The sequence below is a fragment of the Schistocerca serialis genome, chromosome 3, assembly GCF_023864345.2.
Source record: "Schistocerca serialis cubense isolate TAMUIC-IGC-003099 chromosome 3, iqSchSeri2.2, whole genome shotgun sequence".
Taxonomy (NCBI): Eukaryota; Metazoa; Arthropoda; class Insecta; order Orthoptera; family Acrididae; genus Schistocerca; species Schistocerca serialis.
The window spans coordinates 102,768,688-102,790,100 of NC_064640.1; the positions used below are offsets into that span (position 1 = coordinate 102,768,688).

Here is a 21,413-nt window from a genome sequence, read left to right on the forward strand (position 1 = left end):
ACGCTGCCACTCACCAAAAGTGATACTGTACGACAGGGAGCCACGTGCATTGAAAGTTGGCGGGCAGTGCTCAATAAGGCATTTGTGGGCCAGGAAATGAGGATGGTAATTACAGCAAGTTGACGCTTCTGTGAAGTGTGCTGCAAAACATGACAAGGATGCCAGGAATTGCCATGGGTGGTGGATGACCATAAGTGCAGCAGAGTTTATTCCATACTTGGGACGGTGGGGTGCGAGACTGAATTGCTCCCGAACCCTGCTTCCTTTTCTTTATTAAAAACCGCACTTTTGACTGGAGTATTTTGAATGTCATTAAATTATCCATAGAAGGAAGATGCTCGTGCTGTTGGAGCACCCCGCAGAATTCCCTGATAGCTGTGGCTATATTTTCAGACCACCATGGCACTGGCGGTTGTCGAGATGAGCCGGAGTAGGAGGTTACTGTTGCTGCTGCAGCATGAGTAATAATATCAATAGAATCTTGTACCAATTTGTCAATATCCATCACACGACTAGCTACAAAAGTGGCCGCAGAGGAAAAAGCCTGCCAATCAGCTTTCCAAAGCGGCCATTGTGGAGCATGTTCTAGATGTCTGTGAAAGGACAGGATGAGGGAGAGAACGATAGGAAAATGGTCGCTGTCACAAAGATTGCCATGGATGCGCCACTGAATCAGGTATAAGATACGCGGGCTGCAAACTGTGAGATCAATAGCTGAAAATGTTCCATAGGCATCACTGAAACGGGTTGCAGCTCCAATGTTCAGTAGACAGATGTCCCAATTCTGAAAGGAGGTGCTTTAGTACTCAGACTATGTGAGGCATAGTGTCGCCGCCCCAAGGAGGAAGAGGGCAGGGAGCTGTGCCACTAACTCTTACAGCTCGTGATAATGGAAAGGCCTGCCTGGGGGCAGATAGGGTAGATAAACATTACATACCACCATCTGAACTGACAGGTAGACACTAATGGCCCCGGCTTCTAGTGCAGTGGTAAGGGGCATCTGCTCACTGAAAATTGAGGGCGTATGAAAGTGAAGCCTCACCAGATGCTCTCTCAACATTAACAGGACTGGTACAGTAGAGTGGTAGCTTTTCAGAGCAGGGAGGTGTGCTGTCTTAAACTGTGTTACCTGAAGTGCTATGCCAATTATAGAATAAGTAGCCATTAGATGACGGAGATCGGTCAAATGGCAATAGTAGCTGTTACAGTTCCATTGAAGGAGCATTGGTGTCAGGTCTGAGAATGTGGCAAATGGGTAATATGGGTGTGATTACTTTGCTACCAGATCAAGGTCCACCAGACTGAGCAATCCGTTGTCTGTGTGCTTAGGCTCGACTGCTGCCTGTGAGGTGTGGACTATGACATGGCAGTTGTGAAATTGGAGACCATGTCAGTCAGATGAAGTTTTTCAAGCTTTTTTCTTGCATCTTGATAAGACAGGTGGTCAATTTTCTTTTCTGTCTTTAACACTGAGAATTACGGTCGATGGGGAGGGAGCGGTTCTGGACAGTTCAAACACTGAGGGGGTTGGTCACAAGGGCTTCCCTCGTGGGACACCCGTCCACATGCCCTACAGATAGCCTCATTAGAACAGTGGGAGGAGATGTGTCCGAACCTTCGGCACCTAAAGCATCACATCTGAGGGGCAAAGTAAGGCCTGAAATCACACCCATAAACCATACACTAGCCTTCTCAGGCAAAATGTTGCCATAGAAGGCTAGGAGAAAAGCTCAAGTGTCCACTCTATTATTCTTGGGTCCCTTCTGGATGTGGCAAACAAAATGGAGTCCACACTACGCCAGATTAGTACGCAGCTCTTCATCAGTTTGTAAGTGTTAGGTCCTGATGGAAGATAACACTTTGAATTTTATTGCGCTTGTTGTGAGGAGAAATGGTGACTGGTGTCTCACCTAACTTGACACAGGCCTAAAGGGCCTGTGATTGGTTGGTGTGTGATGTTTCGATCAGCAAAGATCCATTTCTCATCTTCTCTAGTGCCACAAACTCCCCAAACCAATCTTCAGTATTTTCAATGAAAAACACTGGCTTCACTGAAGTGAAACAGCCACCATCAGTGTCTGAACAAATCAAGAACTTGGCGCAAACTGTCCACTTCCATTTCTGCTTGCCTGGCTCTCATCTTGAGGCACAGTCAATGACGAAAATGCCATAGGATTGTAAACTACTGCATTAAAGTAACTTTTCCTGACTGATGAGACAGCCGTGATGGTACGGCTACCATAAGTTTGTACTTTTCATTGTGGATCATCTGCCCCAATGACACTCACTCCGATTGGAGGCTCTTCTCATGGGTACCACCCCACCAAGGCCAAGGCCACCTGACACAGTAGCCATTGCGTGGAGTCCCAGTACCCTGAAGTGGACAGGCACCTACTCCTTGGCTGACATGGGGAGGTCATAGCTCAGGCATCGGCAGTTCAATCCCTGCGTTGTCAGGGGGCTACCACCAAGGGGGTACATGAGAACCCCACCACGACAGACAGTCTGCCACGATGGATTTCGGGTGCAGATGTAGATCCGCTTGATTGGTAGATGCAAAAGATAACAGCACACAGTGGGGAGTTAGTGCACCACAGTAAGGCGTCCTTGCCTAAATGGCCCACACTTCGGTAAAATTTGGAACGTGGAGGTCAAACTCAAAAAGGGGACCAGAATTTAAAAAGTAAAAAAATGGGGAGGGGGGGGGGGGGGGGGGGGAAGAGTTAAAAATAAAAACGAGAAAAGTGCAAAAACCTTCAAAAGTACGAAAACAGTCACAAGACGGGGGAGGGGGGGGACCTTGATTAGTTGCCTCTTATGACAGGCAAGGAAGGGCTGTGAGTCTATTCTAGCACCTGACACTGCAGGGGTTATTTCCTGAGACACCCTGTATATATCAATGTGAATCATACTCCATGAACTGTCAATATAAATGTATCTTTGGTTTATGTCCACACTACTGTGAGCAGTAGTAGTGGGGATCCAGTGTTCTGCCATGGAAGAGAGTAGTCAAAATGTAACCTGTCTCTGAAGTGTCCAAGTGATATATTGTTAATGTATCAAGAAATGTGGACATTGTTTCTTATGATTACTTAAAAGTGAAGAAAGCATGATAATGTTATTTTAATCTGATGCCTCATTTTGAGAAAGTTACATTTAATATCAGTTTATGTTATTTTGAGAGCACAGCTAATCGGCATTATTGATGACTTTGCTAAATGAAGACGATTAACATATTGCCATTAAACACTTTCTGGACCCAGGGAATATCTTGGAGATACCATGTCCCAATTTATATACAGAACAACAAGTTACAACAAAGATGACAACGATGACAATGACGATGACAACAGTGACTTCAGCATCAAACAAGAAGATGAGTAATCTTATAATTATGAACATTCCATAACAAACAATGTTAACAAAACTTTTTTCTAGGTTCCTTGTCCTGCAACTAACTGAAACAATTCTATGGCAGGTAAACTTTCTGCAGCTGAACTATATTTGAATTTTATTTTGTCAAACATATAACAATATTTGGATTATATGCAGGACAGAGTGCCATGAGACCGCCCTCACCACTTTTTTATGTTTTAGATGGTAATGGGTGATAACTGAATTTACTGTCTGGAAATGAAGGGAAGTTCAACAAAAGTGTTGAAATAAACTAAATATGCTTTCCTCTGAGAAACTAGGGTAAAAACAGAGTGTAGTGTGGCAGAATTCACACACATACCTTTATTCTCTGCACTTCTGATAACACATTATGAAGATGAAACATTTGTTGTTATGTAGAATAGACTTAATCACATCCATCTGGATGCTTGAATCTGGTAGTGATATTTTTAGACAACTCTTGAAGTTGACAAAATTCAAGATGTACATTTCCAGTGTATGAGAAAAGCCTCTCGTGACACTTCTCAATAATCACCATGGGATTTAAGTTTTAGATTAGTCTACTACTGCAAGGTACCTACACAGATAAAGAATTTTTCCCAACCACCACTGTAAGAGTGTGTGGAGGGTACGATATTGCACAAATGTGGCAATGAACTGTAAATGAGAGTCCATTCTCCATCTTCAACTATCATGTTAACATGCCAAGGGCCTACAAAGAGGTGTTCAGTGGTGCAATGCATTTACATGTCACAAGCATGAGTAAGGCAAAAAATGAGTAAACATGTTGAGGCAGATGAAAGATTATGGAGAAAATTTAAAACAGTTACAGATGGTAATAATTATTACTGATCAGTCTTTATGCTACATTATCAAGAAGGTGCCACTGTGTAATAGAACAATATATAAATAAAACTCATCCCAACATACCTTGAGTCGAGCTATTTCCATTTGATATTCACGCAGCAGGGCATCTTTAGGATCTTCATTAATTCTGGGCTGATTCTTAATGTTTTTGGCACGATTGGCATATCTCAGTGTTGTAAGTGTTTCATCATAATTGTAACTAGCTGGGCCTATATTTGCCACCATCAAGGTTTTAGAATTTCCACCAAGAGAATCTGAAACATATTCACATAAACATAAAATTTAGAGCAGAAAAAAACTAATTATCATGCACAAAAAGCATTTTCATACAGACCTACAACAATATTGGCTATGATGCTGCACTGACCGTGATCAACTAATGCTTGCCAACCCACTGTCACTCACTCACTCACTCACTCCCTAACAAACAAACAAACATGCACACACGTGGTCAGTCTGTGAATAACAATGTATATATGACTCTGGAGAAGTGTAAAAGTAGAAAAATCTTCCTAATGTGATTATGAAGTTCTATAGCATGAAACCAAAATAAATACAAACTGTTTCTCACAATATTTCATCCTTTGAGGAGAGAAGGAAACTTGTGCACTTTGAATCAATAAAACTGTGAAATGTATTTCCACCAGCACATTCATCTTTGTAACTTAACTGAGATGAAATACTGTCGATTTTATTAATGCATTGGCAACACCATTGACCTAACCACTGAATTTATCACTATTCTTTATTGCTTTACATGTTATTGAAATCACTTCAATATCTGTTATGCAAAGAATCTTATGAATGGAGAAATCAGTCTCACCTCTCTAATACCTTAAACTTCATTAACGGTTACCAAGTGTCTTAACAGAATATTAACTAAAGGCTTAGTGAGAATAAAGTATTTCCTCAGAAGCAATTTCCTTGAAACAATGACCCTTGACCCATGGATACACATGAGAGACTTGAAAGACAGTCTTGCAATGACAACCTGGAGCATGGTTACTTATCAATATATTAAAATAGACAGTCACATTGCACACAGGGGTGCGCATTTCTACATGCATATTTTATTCCCTTACCTCACGCTTTTACAAAACTGTAAATAATGGCCTCATTCTGACAACACACTAAATCATGTACCGCAGTACTGAAGTTAAACAAATTTGAGAAAATATTGGGCAATACTGGGAAATCATTCGGACAGGGGTGTAGAAAGTTTTTTAAATGGAGATATTTTCTTAGTGGATCCATTAACAAGAAACAGAATTTTAGATGGTAAACAGACACCTATGAAGCCCAGTTTATCTTGAATGAGTGTTTGCCAGTGAGCACAGATAATTTTGGAAGCAGAGATGTTACAATTCCCCAGGGTACCACACCTGCCAAAGTGCACAAAGCAAACAGTGATGAGATAATAGCATTATAAGAAAATGAACAACCTGAAAGGACAGTTTCCATAAATTCTGCCTCAGTTGTGTCCCTTATAAAAGTGGAAACTGGAAAGAAACTTCAGCACCTGTATAAGGCAGATCAGGAAGTATCTTTCCCTATTCTAGCTGAATTCGCAACTTTGTTTGAAGAAAATAAACAATTTCTGGCAGAACTAAGAAAGAACCATTCAGATAAAAAGCCCATGTGCACCAGAACTGTTACACAGCAAATAGCATTAGTATTTTCTATGTCACTATTTTTAGCTATATTGATAAGTCTGTTGTGCCTTTGCTTCAATCAGGCCCTGACTGGTTAAGATATAGGCATGTTAGTTTGATATAACCACTGCCTGGACAGAACTTCTCCCCATGCATTGCTGCTATTGGCAACAGCCTACTCGGTGCAGACATCTGGCCTTCATCAAACAATGCCAGCCACACAGCTGATGCTGCTTCTCCACTGTGCACCACTCCATTTTATTGGGGTTTACCTCAATTCCCCACAACAAGCATGCATGTCCCTGTGCTACTAATGGGTCATTACTTTTACATTTGCATGATAAATGCTCCCCATTATCCCACATCTACTTATTTCTTTACATTTTATCATCTGCCTCTACTAGTGAATGGCTTTTTCATATGTTGGCATTATTTTGCTATGTTGAGACACTGTTACATAATTTTACCACTGTCTGGTATGGTGAAGTTATGTTCCACATTTATGAATTTGAAAGCTTGCTTTACAGAAAGTGCAGATCACACGCCAGTTTTGCAGAGTAGGCTGCTTTGTTGTTTTGAAGCACTCTGCAGAGATATCATCCCACACACTTCCAAACTGAACCATCTATTGTTCAACTGCCACTGAATAAGCACAACACAGCACTGTTCCATGCGCCCATTCACTAAATACACATTGGTGACACATTTCAGAATCTTTTTATAGGTTCTGTTTCTTCTTGGAACATACTGAAGACAGTTTGTCTCAGACACTACAAATTCAATTGGTCCCTGACTGATAGTCGAATTAATAACAACTTTTGTTCTACTACATAAGAATTAGCTAGTTGTATGCCATTCCATACCCCATTCTGGTTACACTCTTGTGTTCCAATCGTAATTTCACCCCACACAGATACCAGGTAATGCTAGCTGACAGTGGTCTTCCATTCAAAGCATTCCATTGCTATATCCTGGGAGATGAATTCCGCTTCTCCACACAGTTGAAAGAAACTTTGGATACTACTACCAATCCATTGATGTTATTCATTCTGGGATTTAACTTCTCTCTCAGTACACAATCTGCTTTATCATTTCTTCTGGATATTAACAACACTGAATTGTTTAAGTCCTTGGACTAGTTGATGACACAGGCACATCAACAAATCTCAGTATATCAAGTTACCACCCACCCACATTACAGTATTCTAGCATATTCTACTTAACATAACTGTTCCAACAGTAACTTCTGTCCTGCTTGCTATTCTAACACTGAGCACGAAAGTATATTGCTGTCTCACACAGTAGTAGAATGTGTACAGCCACTCCAGCTGATCGTGTGCCTTGGCCAAATTCTTGTCGACTGTAATGTCGTGAAATGTAAACGTTAAAGATGACTTATTTTTGCACTGTCATGAACTCTAATTTTGTAATCTCAAATGGTTCAAATGGCTCTAAGCACTATGGGACTTAACATCTCAGGTCATCAGTCCCCTGGACTTAGAATTACTTAAACCTAACTAACCTAAGGACATCACACACATCCATGCCCGAGGCAGGATTCAAACCTGCGACCATAGCAGTCACGTGGTTCTGGACTAAAGCGCCTAGAACCGCTCGACCACAGCAGCCAGCTTTGTAATATCACCTAGGATTTTTTTCCTTCAGTTAAAACTATTACTATTCTGTATTTATCATATGAATTGCTTGCTTTTGCCACTGTTTCAATTAATAGTCATTTGTGATTGGCCTCATTTGTTCATTTGATGTTTTGCCATGAGCTATTTTTACAGTCTTTCTATTCAGTTTAACTGAAATTAATTAAATTATTGTTGTGATCGTCGAACTGAGTCAATGAAATCACCCATCAGGTGTTTATTGTAAATGATTTATTATTTTTTTTATAAGATGCATTAAAGCAATGAGTAGTGTCACATTTTGCAATTGTCATTTTAGACTTTTGTTACTTAAATCTAATTTCATACATCATTCTGGTCAATGCTCAAAAAGATTTAATCAATTAACAGACTTCGTACCTTCTGCACACTGCTATATTTTCAGTTTTGCAACTTCTCTTTGATCAATTAAATAGTTAAAACATCACTCAGAGGATGTAATCAATGGTGCTACCAAACTCTAAATACAGTTTACTTGTAATGCTTCCTGATTACATTTAAAACAAACTATTGTGTTCCAAAATTCTGTTCCATGACTTCAAACTGCCTTATCATCATGTAAACCAATTGGTGTCACCGAGGTGGTTACCAGGTCACTGTTAAGGACATTGGATACTGCGTGCCGATGCTGTCTTAAAAAACTGCCTGCAGTCTGACGAGAAGGCCTTCCAATGTCACAAAATCCCTATTCTCTTACAAATTGCACTTGGTCTGTAACATCCTTTAATAATGCTGGAAGTCAATCATTCAGTTCCTTTAGCCATCTTAAGAACCAACCTGTAAACATGTAGCAATAAATTTTACATTATGACCTAATCCTTGTATGACTGTTTCAGATGCTCGTATTCCTTAAAGCTGTCTCTGAAACCAGGTTCGTCTAACTTTGTAATGCAACCACCATCTCAGTTCTGTGCTGAGAACTGTAGTCACCGCACAGTGATATAACAATTACACTCACATTCCAAGATTTGAATTGTTAAATGAAAATTATATATTGTCAATCCCACAGCTGACATCCATTGAGACTGTTGAATTCACCTGTGTTGCAGTCTTTCAGAGAGTGGGGAGGAGGCGTATGAGGTGCTCCAAGCTCCTGAACGCAAGTAATTTTTATAACTTAAATTTTACAAAGATGCCGCCTTTTCGTATGTTGCCCTTCAGCAGATTCAACAAAAATTGGTTCATGCTGGACTAAATCATCAGCAAAACCACCTTGCCAATCAAATCACATTGCAGGGCCACCAGACTTTTGAGACTGAGGGCTCTTGGAGCCACGATCGAGAAACATCTGTTTTATTCTGAGATGCCACCTGGAGCAGATGATAAACGGCTTAGTTTCTTTAGCCTGGCATTTTCCCTTCTCCTCTAAGAGGTTACGGGAGTGAAAGATGTGCTGTAGGTGGTGGTGGTGGTGGTGGTGGTGGTGGTGGTGGTGGCAGCGGCGGTGGTGATCCAGATGGCACTAGTTGTGAAGTAGTCATTGGAATCTTGCATGTTGTGCTCTGTTGCATGTCATGCCACTGGGTGGTCCACCTCATTTTTTGCAACAGTTTGGCAGTGGCCATTCATTCAAGTTGACATCTAAGGTAACTGTACCTCTTGTTTGTGTACCTATCAACAACACAGTGCTTCTGCCTTTCGGTGAGTCATCTCCTTTATTCCAATATAATTCAAAATTCTGAACAGAACTTTTCATACATAATTATTATATTCCATTGCAGTATAGGAGCCATTAATCACGAGTGGTTTCCTTCTAGCATGTCTTGTTCAAATGTGTTGTACAGTGGATGGAAAAGTACAATTACCTCCCACTTTGGCAGCATATATATCTAGTTTCATTTCAGAGTAATCTTCATTGGTTACCACTAACCTCCGCCTATCTGATGGTTTCATGCTGTGTTTCTTTGAATTACAACAGTTTTTGGGCATGGATTTCATCTTGTGTCATCATGATGCTTTGTGCATCTGTCTTCATAGCTGAGTGTTGTTACCGCAGTTTGGCAGGGGTCTCTGTTGGAACTGATTTAGAAGTAGCTGCATGCTTAGTAGCATGGGTATTATTGGATGTACGTTTACTGTATAATTTGGAACACACATAAAGATAAATATTACACTAGCTATTCTATTACTTTTATATTACTTTTTTACTTTATAATTGTAAATCATTATATTATTTGTAACAATAAATAAATAAAAATAAAAACCCCATGTACCAGCATACTAAGGTGTGGTGTGAACTGAACAGGAAATATATGAACAACAATTGTGGAGTGTACATGAAACCAATATGTATCCAACAAACAGTGATAATTAGAAATTTGTCAAAGAGCTGAAGAACACAGCAAAAGTAGTGAAATGTGACAAACATATATTGTTGTAAATTACAATTTGCTTTTGAATTTTAAAATATTAATGGTTCTTTGAACATCAGAGAAAGGAAATGGGCTTTATAATTATAGTGGAGTTACATTTTCAATTAGCATGGATACTATGTTGAAAAATAACAACAGTCCTGAATTCTATGCAGTACACATGCATTTACATCCAGAATAAAGATGACATTCACTACCAAAAAATTACAAGGAGTAGAATTGACTACTGTATTTTTTGGCACGATACAACACAATTTTGACAAAAATCAATGGAGCTATTTCATGATTAAATAAAGATCTTACCACAGTGTCTAGTAAGAATGTGTACACTAATATAGTGCAGTACTGTTTGAAACAACACTTTTGTTAAGAGAAACATTAACAAATGCTAATTAGAACTTGTAATCAAGCTTTAGTGTCCAAATTTTTTTTAAGTAGACCTGGTAACTGAAAGATGTCTTTATAGAATAGTGCAGTCACAATCCTGTGAAAACGGCAAGAGAAGAATCACATAGTCTAGATCGGTCATTTGTAGATTTTGACTTGCTTTATACGACAGATAATTTGATTATTTATGTAATAGTTGCTGGTTCCAGTGGGACATTAGGAGGTATTATGGATTGTTATTGTAGACTGTGGCACACAATTTACAGGAGAAATGGAGACAATTTGGTCATTTTGAATATCATTGTCGAGAGACTGATAATGACAGGAAAACCCTGCTGGAACCTGTCAGTGTTTTGTGCATCACTACAAAGCACCTGCAGATTTGGTATTTACATACGCTTTTACTAGTAATTAAACACAGGACAACCAAATGAATGCAGAGATAGTGATCAAAAGATGGCATGAGCTATCAGCAAAACCATAAGAAACTTTGTAATTATGTTATCTCGTCCAGCTTATTAGTCAAACCAAGCACCAAGTTCACAATGGGTGATAAAAGGTATGGAAAGCTTCATTTTGTGGATGTATTGGTCTACAAGAGGGAGTATGAGACCCTGGAACATGGTGTTTGTAGAAAACCAACACACAAAAACTGATAGCTACATGTCGTGTCATCATCCATCATATCAGTGCACAGGTGTCACGATGTTGGCAAGGAGGGCTTACACCATCTCAGTTGCACAAGAACAGTAACACCTTAAGCTTGTGCTTAAGGAGAATGGTTATACTGCCACACAGATCTGTTGTGCTTTGGACCTTTGCCTGAACCGGTGAAGGATGTACATAGATCTGTTGCTTGTAGTATATCTTCAAAGACTGGAAGGATTTTAAAAAGATAAGAAGTTTGTTTTATCTGACAGTTAAGACTACAGCACTCCTTTGCTCAGTTAAATGTGGTGTCACCGCCAGACACCACACTTGCTAGGTGGTAGCCTTTAAATCGGCCTCGGTCCGTTAGTATACGTCGGACCCGCGTGTCGCCACTGTCAGTGATTGCAGACCAAGCGCCGCCACACGGCAGGTATAGAGAGACTTCCTAGCACTCGCCCCAGTTGTACAGCCGACTTTGCTAGCGATGGTTCACTGACAAATTACGCTCTCATTTGCCGAGACGATAGTTAGCATAGCCTTCAGCTACGTCATTTGCTACGACCTAGCAAGGTGCCATTACCAGTTACTATTGATGCTGTAAAACATGTACCGTCAAGAGCGATGTTCACCAATTATGGATTGAAGTTAAGTATTCCAGCAGCTACGTATTATTTTTGCTAGTCTCATATCCCTGACCTGTTCCAGACCTCACGCCAGCCTGCGTGAGCTTAAACGCGTGCCTTTCGGCTTCTTCCTAGTGGATTGGCTGTCTTGCTAGTCCACAACATTAAATATGGCCTAAGACAGATGAAGTCTTGTGTTTACAGACTCTTTTGCCATTGCAGGGAAACATATTGGCCAAGCAATTCACAGTGTTCACGGTAGATGTGTTGAGCACCATAGCCCCACACAATTACTACAACCTGAGGAATCTGTGGTGGCAAGAGCACCATCTAACCGAGGGACACTGAACGATGTATGATGAAAAGTAGATAGTTACTTGTGCATCTTGCTACTAGGATTGTGTCTTTTTGCTGGCAGAGGCACATATTCTGCAGTGATTCATCATTTTTGTCTGCTTCTGCCACCCAAGCACTGTACCTTCACTTTACATTATGAAGCAGCAGTGGTGATTTCTTGTGCAGGCACTTTTTGGTTCTCTGTGGCTCATAAAGTGGCCACACCATTCATGGTAGGAATCAGTTCTGACAAGATTAGCAAACTGTGTTCCCACCTAAAGATGGTGGCCAGATGGACCACTGAAATAGTGTGTCCAGATGATTGAATGATCGAGTCGTATTTTTGAGAAAAGTTAGGTGTGATTTTGAAGCTCTTCAAATTTAGGGGCAACTCTTATTTATGACTTTCAATATGATATAAACAGCATAAACATTTTTTACACATTTTGTTGCCACACAAAAATGCTCAACTCGTAATTGCTCATGCAACACTTGCATCCATGATGGATTTCCCCTCCGAGTGTTAGTAAATTTGTATTTCAGTCCACATTAAACAGATTACATCTCACCTTAATGTGCTGAAAGCATTGCCCTTACTAAACAACAGACCTTTAGATGTTTCTACAAATCAGTTGGTATTCCAAGAGAAAGATTTCATTAAGTTCATGCCTGAAACAAAACTAGCACTAACCCAAATGCTTATCCTACTTACAGAAATACCTTCTGCCATTTAACTAATGTCTAAAACTACTTTTACAGCACAACGAAAATTCAGTCTTCATACCACATGGTTCATATATATGTGAGTGTCCTTGTTGTTACATCTACCCTATGTACCCCAACAGTACCACACTCCAGTCCAAACAACGGGTGATGGAAAATAAGAGGAGAGCTGGCTTTGACAGTACATATGTGATGTATCAGCAAAATTTGTCCAAAATTTATTACAAGCATAACTGTTGCCCAACTATCAGAAAGTATGAGCAGCCACAGACAAAATGTCTCCACCAGTAAAATCTGATACAATGTTGCCAAGTGTGTTGTGGCATCTCAATGTTTATTCCAGTTTTAGGGCCTTTCTGTTTAACTTAAATTAATTCACTGTGTTTTGTGGGATCATGTGAGCCAAAGCTACTTGTTAAGTGAATGACACTAAATAATTCACATAGGCTGACAAGAAAATTTGAAAACCAGATATATGACTATAAAAGCTTAAAAAATACTGACAAATAAAATGCAGTGTAAGACTCTAAACTAAGGAACAAACTACAGTGCAAAATAACAAGAGCCTGCCACAAGAAAGCTTTTCTGCTTATATTTGAAAATGTGGAGTTTAGCACTGAAGCCCCCTAGTAACATCAGCACTTCTGAATTCTAAAGATATAAACTAATTCAATAATACAAACAATCCTGCTGGAGGAACATCTGCAAATGACCATTATAGTAGAGGCTGAAAATTACGCTTTTTTAATTTAATTTAATTTTTGAATGCTTAAACCACAATAAGTTTTGGGCTATTATGTGCCCCTCATCAAGTGTGATACTGAAAATAAATAAGACACCACAGCTAACAATAACTTTTATATGCAGTATTGAACATGAGAAAACAAAAAAGAAGTACCATATAACATTTTTGAAAATATGTGCGCATGCTAGGTGTGCACCTTGCCAACAGCTGTTTTTGAAATGTTATATTTTTTGTTTCTCATGTATACTACTGCTTGTAAAAATTATTATTAGCATCGATCTCTTGTTTATTTTCAGTATCATACATGATGATGGGAACGCAAGCTCAAAACCGGCTGTCATTTAAGCCCTGGAAAAAAATTCTTACAACTAAAGTGGTATTTTCAACTTCTACTAAGTCAATAATACGTGTTTGTCTGATCACTCGTCTAGCCTTAGTATATCCTCTATTATTGCTCTTCTCAATTCATACTGCTCCTCTCTTCTTACTTCTATTTAAAGTAAATAAATCTATCATCAGTCTAAATGTTGGTTTGAACACCGTAGTGGAGGTGGTATGCTGCTGCCTTCCTCTGAGCTTACAACTTACTTACCAAGCCAGTTTATCATCAATTCAGAATCTTCTAGTTACACAATATACTTTCTCTTTAAAACAATATGTCCTCTGGCAAATATTCTAACAAAATGGCTTTGAACACTATGGGACTTAACATCCGAGGTCATCAGTCCCCTAGAACTTAGAACTACTTAAACCTAACTAACCTAAAGACATCACATACATTCATGACCGAGGCAGGATTCGAACTTGCGACCATAGTGGTTGCGCGGTTCCAGACTGAAGTGCCTAGAACCACTCAGCCACATCGGCCGGCTAATTATTCTAACAAAAAAATTCTTTATTTTTATGTGAGCAACACTAAGCTGAGCTTCAGAGGGCACAGATTTTTTTTAACACTACAGGAAAGCCAAGAGTATTAATGATCAAAAATGCCCTGTGATATCCCAAATAAACAATACAGCAAGAATGATGATTAAAATACTTCTTGCTGTTGTACCACACCATAGTATAAAATACATTGACTATAAACTTAAAACTGATGTTTTGACCATATTACAGTGGCTTTCCTCAGGGCAAGCCTTGCCCCGAGGAAGGCTGTTGTAATACAATCGAAACATTAGTTTTAAGTTTATAATCAAAGTGTTTTATACTATGATGTGGTACAACACCCAAATGAATTTTAATTATCATGACAGCAGCCTAAGCAAGCAGTTGCAGTTACAGCCAGCACCTATTTGTCCACAAGCAGTACTGATACAAACAATGTTGACTATACAACATAACTCCTGAGCCCACAAGCCCTAAAATGGCAACTAATTCCTCAGTACTGACAGTAAATAGATAAGTCTTTCATAACTGAATAACAGTTTCTCTCAGTCAAATGGAACCACTGATCAAACAATTTGGATTTTGTAAACGACTGTTAATGGTGCACACTTCAGCTTCACTGATCACATTATTTAATCAAAAGAAATTTTCATTTGGACTTTTCTTGAGCTGAGTAAGGCCGCTACGTACATAATATTCAACTATGAGTATAATTTATTTATAAATTTATGTCTCATTCTGACTATAGATATACTAATTGTCCTTTATCTTTTACATCTCTACACTATTACATGCATGGACCCGATAAACAAACTAATACTAGAGAAATAGGCAGTACTGGTAGCTCACATAAATAAAAAATTCTCATGAAATGCAGAAAGATCTGTATAAGATTAATACTTAGCATAAAAACTAGCAACTGACTCTTAACATTACCAAATGTTACGTAATTCACATGAATATATGGAAAAATATGTTGTTATTTGATTATAACATCACTGCGTGACCAATGGAATTACTTCCAAGCTGCAAACACTTAGGATGTCTATTTGGGGGTATCTGAAGTGGAACAACCAGATCTATCTATATCGTGAAGGAAGAAGATGCCAGACAAGATTCATTGGACCAATCACAAGGAAAGTTAATTTATTTACAAAGGATGTTAGTTACAAGTCTCATGTTCTTAAATATTTTCCATCACCTGGTACCCTTACCAAACAGATTAATGGATGACAGGGAGGATGGTTAACACTTTGGAGATTGGCCACTTAGACAAATACTGGGCCCAGGAAACTGGCCATTTATGCTGTTATTTAAAGTGTTATGGGCACATATGTAATTGATGTGTCTTCAAGAGCAACACATACTAAAAAGGGCCAAGCTTCAACATTTATTTTTCATATTTAGTTTGGTTCTTTGACAGATTATAAATTTTAAATTAATGATAACAGAAAGTATAATCATCCTCCTAAGAAAAACATGCGAGGTGAGTTACCGAGAAATTTCTTCATCTTGAGCTTCCAGAATTTCTTGCTCACACAACAAACATGACTTATTTGTAACAGAATTCCAGCAAACTGAGAAACTGAACAAGTACACACATGAAATTATGCCAACACAATCATATAGACTCGGCCATTCCTGAAAGCAGCTGTTATGTTTGCTAATGTTTCTTTCAAAATAATTCTAGAAATAGACAACAGAAGGCAGCACAATTCATGGGGCAGGGCAAGAGACATCTGCACATTGTGTTCATATGAAATGAGCCAAGTTTCCAAAGGATAGGTGGCTCGCAAGTCAAGAAAATCACAGTCAGACCTATACTCGAGCATGGTCTTTTTTAACACAAAGTTGTGGCTCAAGTTATGCTCAGGCATTCCAAACTTTAAGCCAAGATATCTGCTCACTAATATCCATAACATTGCCTATGGTAATCACTGAAGCAAATATGGAGGCCAAAGAAGTTGAGAACTTCCAGAGGGGCTCAAAACTTACTGTCACTCCAGGATACATATAACTTATGGGAAGCTATAAATGAACCCCCCCCCCCCCCCCCTTCAACCCTTCTCCTGAGACAAGATGTGGCCATCCTGCAAATGCAAATGGTTTAAGTTTGCAACAGATCTATGCAGCATAAGGAGCTTGCTTGCTATGTTGAAGATATCAGTATTTCTATATTCACGTGGGGCAGCAGTGCTATTGAAGAAAGAGCCTAATTACAGAACAGACAACTTAATCACAGTGTACCGATGCTCCACACATACTATCTCATGTAACATACAACCTTTCACTTTATGGCTTGCTTTTAAAGTAGATTGTTCTTCCCACTGTTTGCATAGGTACTAATACAGATTATGCAATACTGTAGCTGCAAAAATTATAAGAATATCACATAATTTAATGTTGTTAGCTACTCCAGACAAGTTTTGTTTCGCACTAGGAGTTAAGAATTTTATATTTCATAAAATATCTTCCCTTCCATTAGGCCATCTGCTGCAGCAATCTTATGTAGAATGCTTGAAATAAAGAGTCTTGGTTGCAATTTATTCTTTTATTAACCAGGTGTTTCGCCTTCATGGGTTAGCTGAAGATTATCTAGAAGGATAACAAAATAAGAAAAAATTAGAATATGGTCCTAGCTTGCACGATTCTAAATGTGAATTTTCCTTTCACAGCATAAAAAATTGTGTTAGACTGAAGCAAGTTTCAAGCCAGATAAACTGGCAGAGGCCTAGACAAAAACAACTAATGTGATATTGTTCAACAGTGGGACCGAATGTTAAATAAATACTCAAACTGAACAAAACATATCTTAAAAAAAGTGGTACTGGCAGGCCAGAATGGTGCAATGGTAGGATTACACTCATGAAGGAGGACACACATTTAAACAGAATACACAGAGGTGCCATTGCGACTTCCTGGCAGGAGTGTCAAGTGGGCACACAGGCAATTAGTGGACCGAGGCTTGCATACCGTGACTGCAGTGTACACATACAGGTGGTGCTCAAAGCAGTTATATGACAGTCAGCATATTTAATGCTCACGAAAAACATCTAAAAATGGTTGAATCACTGTAATGAAATCAAAAGGTTACAATTAATCAATTCTTAGATGGTATATTTTTCAAATTGAGTGGGTAGTCCTTGATTTAAGAATTTGTTTTATCCCCAGTTATTGGGAAGAAGCCCATCTTTGATGGTTATCTTATTACCATTTTATTTAGTTATGGCTGGTGTCACTATTTTATTTATTTGGAGTAACTTACAAGTTTCCTTTTATGTGCAATTTTGTTTTGATTAATTGTATCCTAAAAATTTCATTATAGTCATCAAACAACTTTTAGATTTTTTGTATGCATTAAATACACTGACTGTCATTAGCTGCCCTGAGTACACCTATGTTTGTTCTCTGCCGTCATTGTATGCAAGCCTCACACCATTTCTCGTCTATATGCCCACTTGACGCTATTGCCACTAAGTTGCAGTAGCGTTCCTGTGTATTCCATGTGTATACTTCCTTGTTAGTTTGGTCCTACCACTGCACCATTCTGACCTGCGGGTGCGACTTGATTAAGGAATGTTTCATCCAATTTGATCACATTACATTATGTATTAGTTGTTTTTGACTAGGATTTCTTTGCGGGTTTATTTGGTTTGACATGTGCTTCAATCTAACACAGATCCATTTTATGGTTTTTAAAATGTTCTAAAAGGAAAATTTTAAGGTTAGTAACAATTTCTTATTCACGTTTAGAATCGTGTGTACTAGGACTGTACCCTAACTTTTGATTATTTTGTTAGCCCTAGAGATAATCTGAAGATGCCCCATGAAGGTAAACCACTTTTAATAAAAGAATAAATTGCAACCAAGACTTTTTTTAATTCAAAAATGTTATATTTCACTTTCTGAGAATCTTCAATCTCTCATCAAAACAGTGGTAACATAAATTGTTTTATTATATGAAGTACAGTCAAGGTTCTTTTCAATGTTATTTGATTGCAGTAACTCCTACACATCTCAAAAAAATTAACTATACTTTGACCAGAGCAACAAAGAGACTGAAAGCTGGGCATGGAAGTTGGTTGTGTCCTTGGTTCACTGTTTCCCACCTGCTTATTATCACTGCAGCAGTAATAGATGTGTGGGCTTATGTATAGTAGTGAGATTGCTTGACAGGATCTTATCACTTCTCTGCACACTTTGTTTCTTCTGAGATTCTATTTCACAAAGTTAAAACTCCACACACACAAATAAAATTTCCCAGAACAGTTATGTTACCAACCACAACTGTCATCTCCAGCTAACTGTGTTAAACAACATATGACAATGGTGAACAGAGTAGAAGGCATGTACATGATCATTCTTGGATTTGTTTATGGTGTGGTAGCTGTTCTCCAAACTGCTAATGGTCAATCACTTTGTTACTCTGTCCCAAGTACATAAAAAATTCTATAAAATGGTTACAGACAAATTCCCAATAATTCAGGACGCAACACTGGTTTTCTTGCAGACTGCCACACTTAAGTATTATCAAAGTCATGGAGTAAAATGCTTGAATTGAAGAGAAATTTGACATTACCTTGTAACAACCTTGTAAGCTTAGAATCTCTGTATGGTATATGAGAATTCTTTCCATCCACTAATGCAGAAATTACATTGCCTAGTGCAGACAATGACAAATTTATCTTTGTAGCCTCTTTCAATCTTTCACCCTGTCAAAAAGAGTTAAATAATAAATACTGACATTATATAGAATAGTGTCCTACAACTAGTTCAAAGTAATTATCAAAGGAGCATTTCTTTTTTGTTTGTATACTTTGTGAGAAACAAGAGCTCAAAGTTGCTTCCCCATATTCAAATTACAGAAACATTCAATGGTGTAACCACAAACCTAGGCTAAAATAATGGTACTATTTCTTTGCTGGAAATACTAACAAGAGTTTGAAATACAATCTCTTGTGATGGCAGTTGCTATAATGTACACAGGTGTTGCATTTAGCATTGCTGAACAGTGACATATACATTAATTTATTAAACAGCTAGACATTCAAGCACAAATTAGTACCACAAATTTTCTAACATCTAAAATAATTAAACAATGGAAAGGACAGAATATCAACAACATTATGAGAAGGATATATACTACTCACTGTAAAGATGACACGAGTTGCAGACAGGCACAACGAATAGACTGTTACACATTGAGCTTTCGGCCAAAGCCTTCTTCATAAAAGAAAACACACACACACACAAAACCAGGCAAACATGACTGCTATATCTGGCCACGGGGACCAGGATGCACCTCTCATGTTGAATGAAAGCAGCTGTCCGGAGTGGGGAAGGGAAGGAGAAGGGATAGCAAGATATGGGTAAGGGGACAAAAGTGCTGCCTGGAGAGCATGCAGTTATTAGATGGCAGTAGAACAAAGCTGCCAAGAGCAGTGTTGGGAGGCTGTGGGGGAGGGAGGGGGAGGAGGGAGTAGAGTAGAAAAGGATAAGAGCAGCAAAGAGGAAAGACGGGCAGGTGCAACAGCAGAGGACAGTACACAATGAGAGTGGGGACGTGAGTAGTGAGGAGGTGATAGGAGGAGAGAGGGGGGGGGGGGGGGAGGACTGTTAAGTGGAGGGTGTGGGGACCCTATGCTACCGTAGATTGAGGCCAGTATAATTTCAGAAGTGCAGAATATGTTATAAGGATAATTCCCATCTGCACAGTCCAGGAAAGCTGGTGGTGAAGGGAAGGATCCAAATGGCCTGTGTTGTGAAGCAGTCATTGAAATCAAGCTCAGTTTAACATAACATGCTGGATTTCCATGGCTACTTCACATCTGGATGTGCCCCTCCACCACTAGCTTTTCTGAACTGTGCAGATAGGAGTTATCCTTACGACACATCCTTCGCTCCCCTAATTGTCCTTGCCTCAATCACCAGTAACCTACTGTCCCCACACCCTCCACCCAACAGTTTCCACCCCTTCTGTCCAATCACTTTCTAGCAATTCACGTCCCCTCACCTCACTGTGCGCTGCTGGCCAACAATGCACCCACTAATCTTTTCCCTCCCTCTGCTCCTCTCCCTTTTCTGCTCCCCCCCTCCCTCCCCCCAGCTTCCCAATGCTGCACCTTTTAGCCTTGTCCTGTTGCCATCTAATCCTTTCACACTCCACCAGACAGCGCTCTTCTTTCCCCCTACCCGTACCCTGATATCCCTTCCCCTTCCCCCACTCTGGATTGTTGCTTTCGTTCAACGCGAGTATTGTATTCTGGCAGCAGCAGCCAGAGATGGTCGTCATGTGTGCATGATACGTGGGTGATAGTGTGAATTTGTTTTTTTCTTTTCTGAAGAAGGCTTTGGCCAAAAGCTTAATGTGGTACAATCTTTTAGTAGTGCCTGTCTACAACTCAATGTGTTATCTTTACGGTGAGTGGCAATGTATCTAAAATAAGTAGGTAGAGTTCTACAGGAGAGAAAGTTAACAAGTGTTTTATTTTCTCTTAAGTATTGGTAACACGTTTTATTTTGTCTGATGTACTAAGATATGGTTGGATGTAAATTTAACTTCTTAAAAACACACACACACACACACACACACACACACACACACACACACACACACACCCTTGGCATGCATGTCAATCATTAGTCACAATTCTTTGTGCCAAGTAGATTGCTGCCAATCCCCCCCCCCCCCCCCCCCCCCTAGTGCATTACTGTTGTTCATGTTTAGTGTTGTTATCATCAGGCCTGGTATGGTAAATAAGGTGAATGAAAAGTATCAGACAATGAGCCTGTGGAGCACATGGAGGTGTTGCACACTTGTGTGAGAGACAGTTATCAGCACCTGACAGAGATTGAAAGGGGCCTCATTTTGGATCTCCATTTGACTGGCTGGTTAAATTGTGCAATATCCAGATTTGTGGGGCTTTCAGATGTGACACTGGTCTGATGTCGGACTGCATGGGAATGTCAGGGCATGCATACTCATTGTCAAGACTCCAGTCAAACATATCTGATCACCACATGGGAGGATCACCATATTGTGCACCAAACACATCGCAACTCGTTCAAATCTGCACTTGGCATCTGAGAACAAATAATAGAGA

The 21,413-nt window shown here is 39.3% G+C and overlaps 1 protein-coding gene across 2 annotated transcripts in view; it reads right to left on the minus strand.

The window, feature by feature from the left end:
- The window catches only part of LOC126469772 (kinesin-like protein KIF3B), a 136,733-nt gene that overhangs the window by 53,306 nt on the left and 62,014 nt on the right, over positions 1-21,413 (minus strand). For both annotated transcript variants that reach the window (XM_050097002.1, XM_050097003.1), the window contains 2 exons: positions 18,890-19,022; positions 4,327-4,517 (listed from right to left, as the gene is read on the minus strand). In XM_050097002.1, the coding sequence (XP_049952959.1) occupies positions 4,327-4,517; positions 18,890-19,022 (324 nt within the window). The remainder of the gene's footprint in view (positions 1-4,326; positions 4,518-18,889; positions 19,023-21,413) is intronic.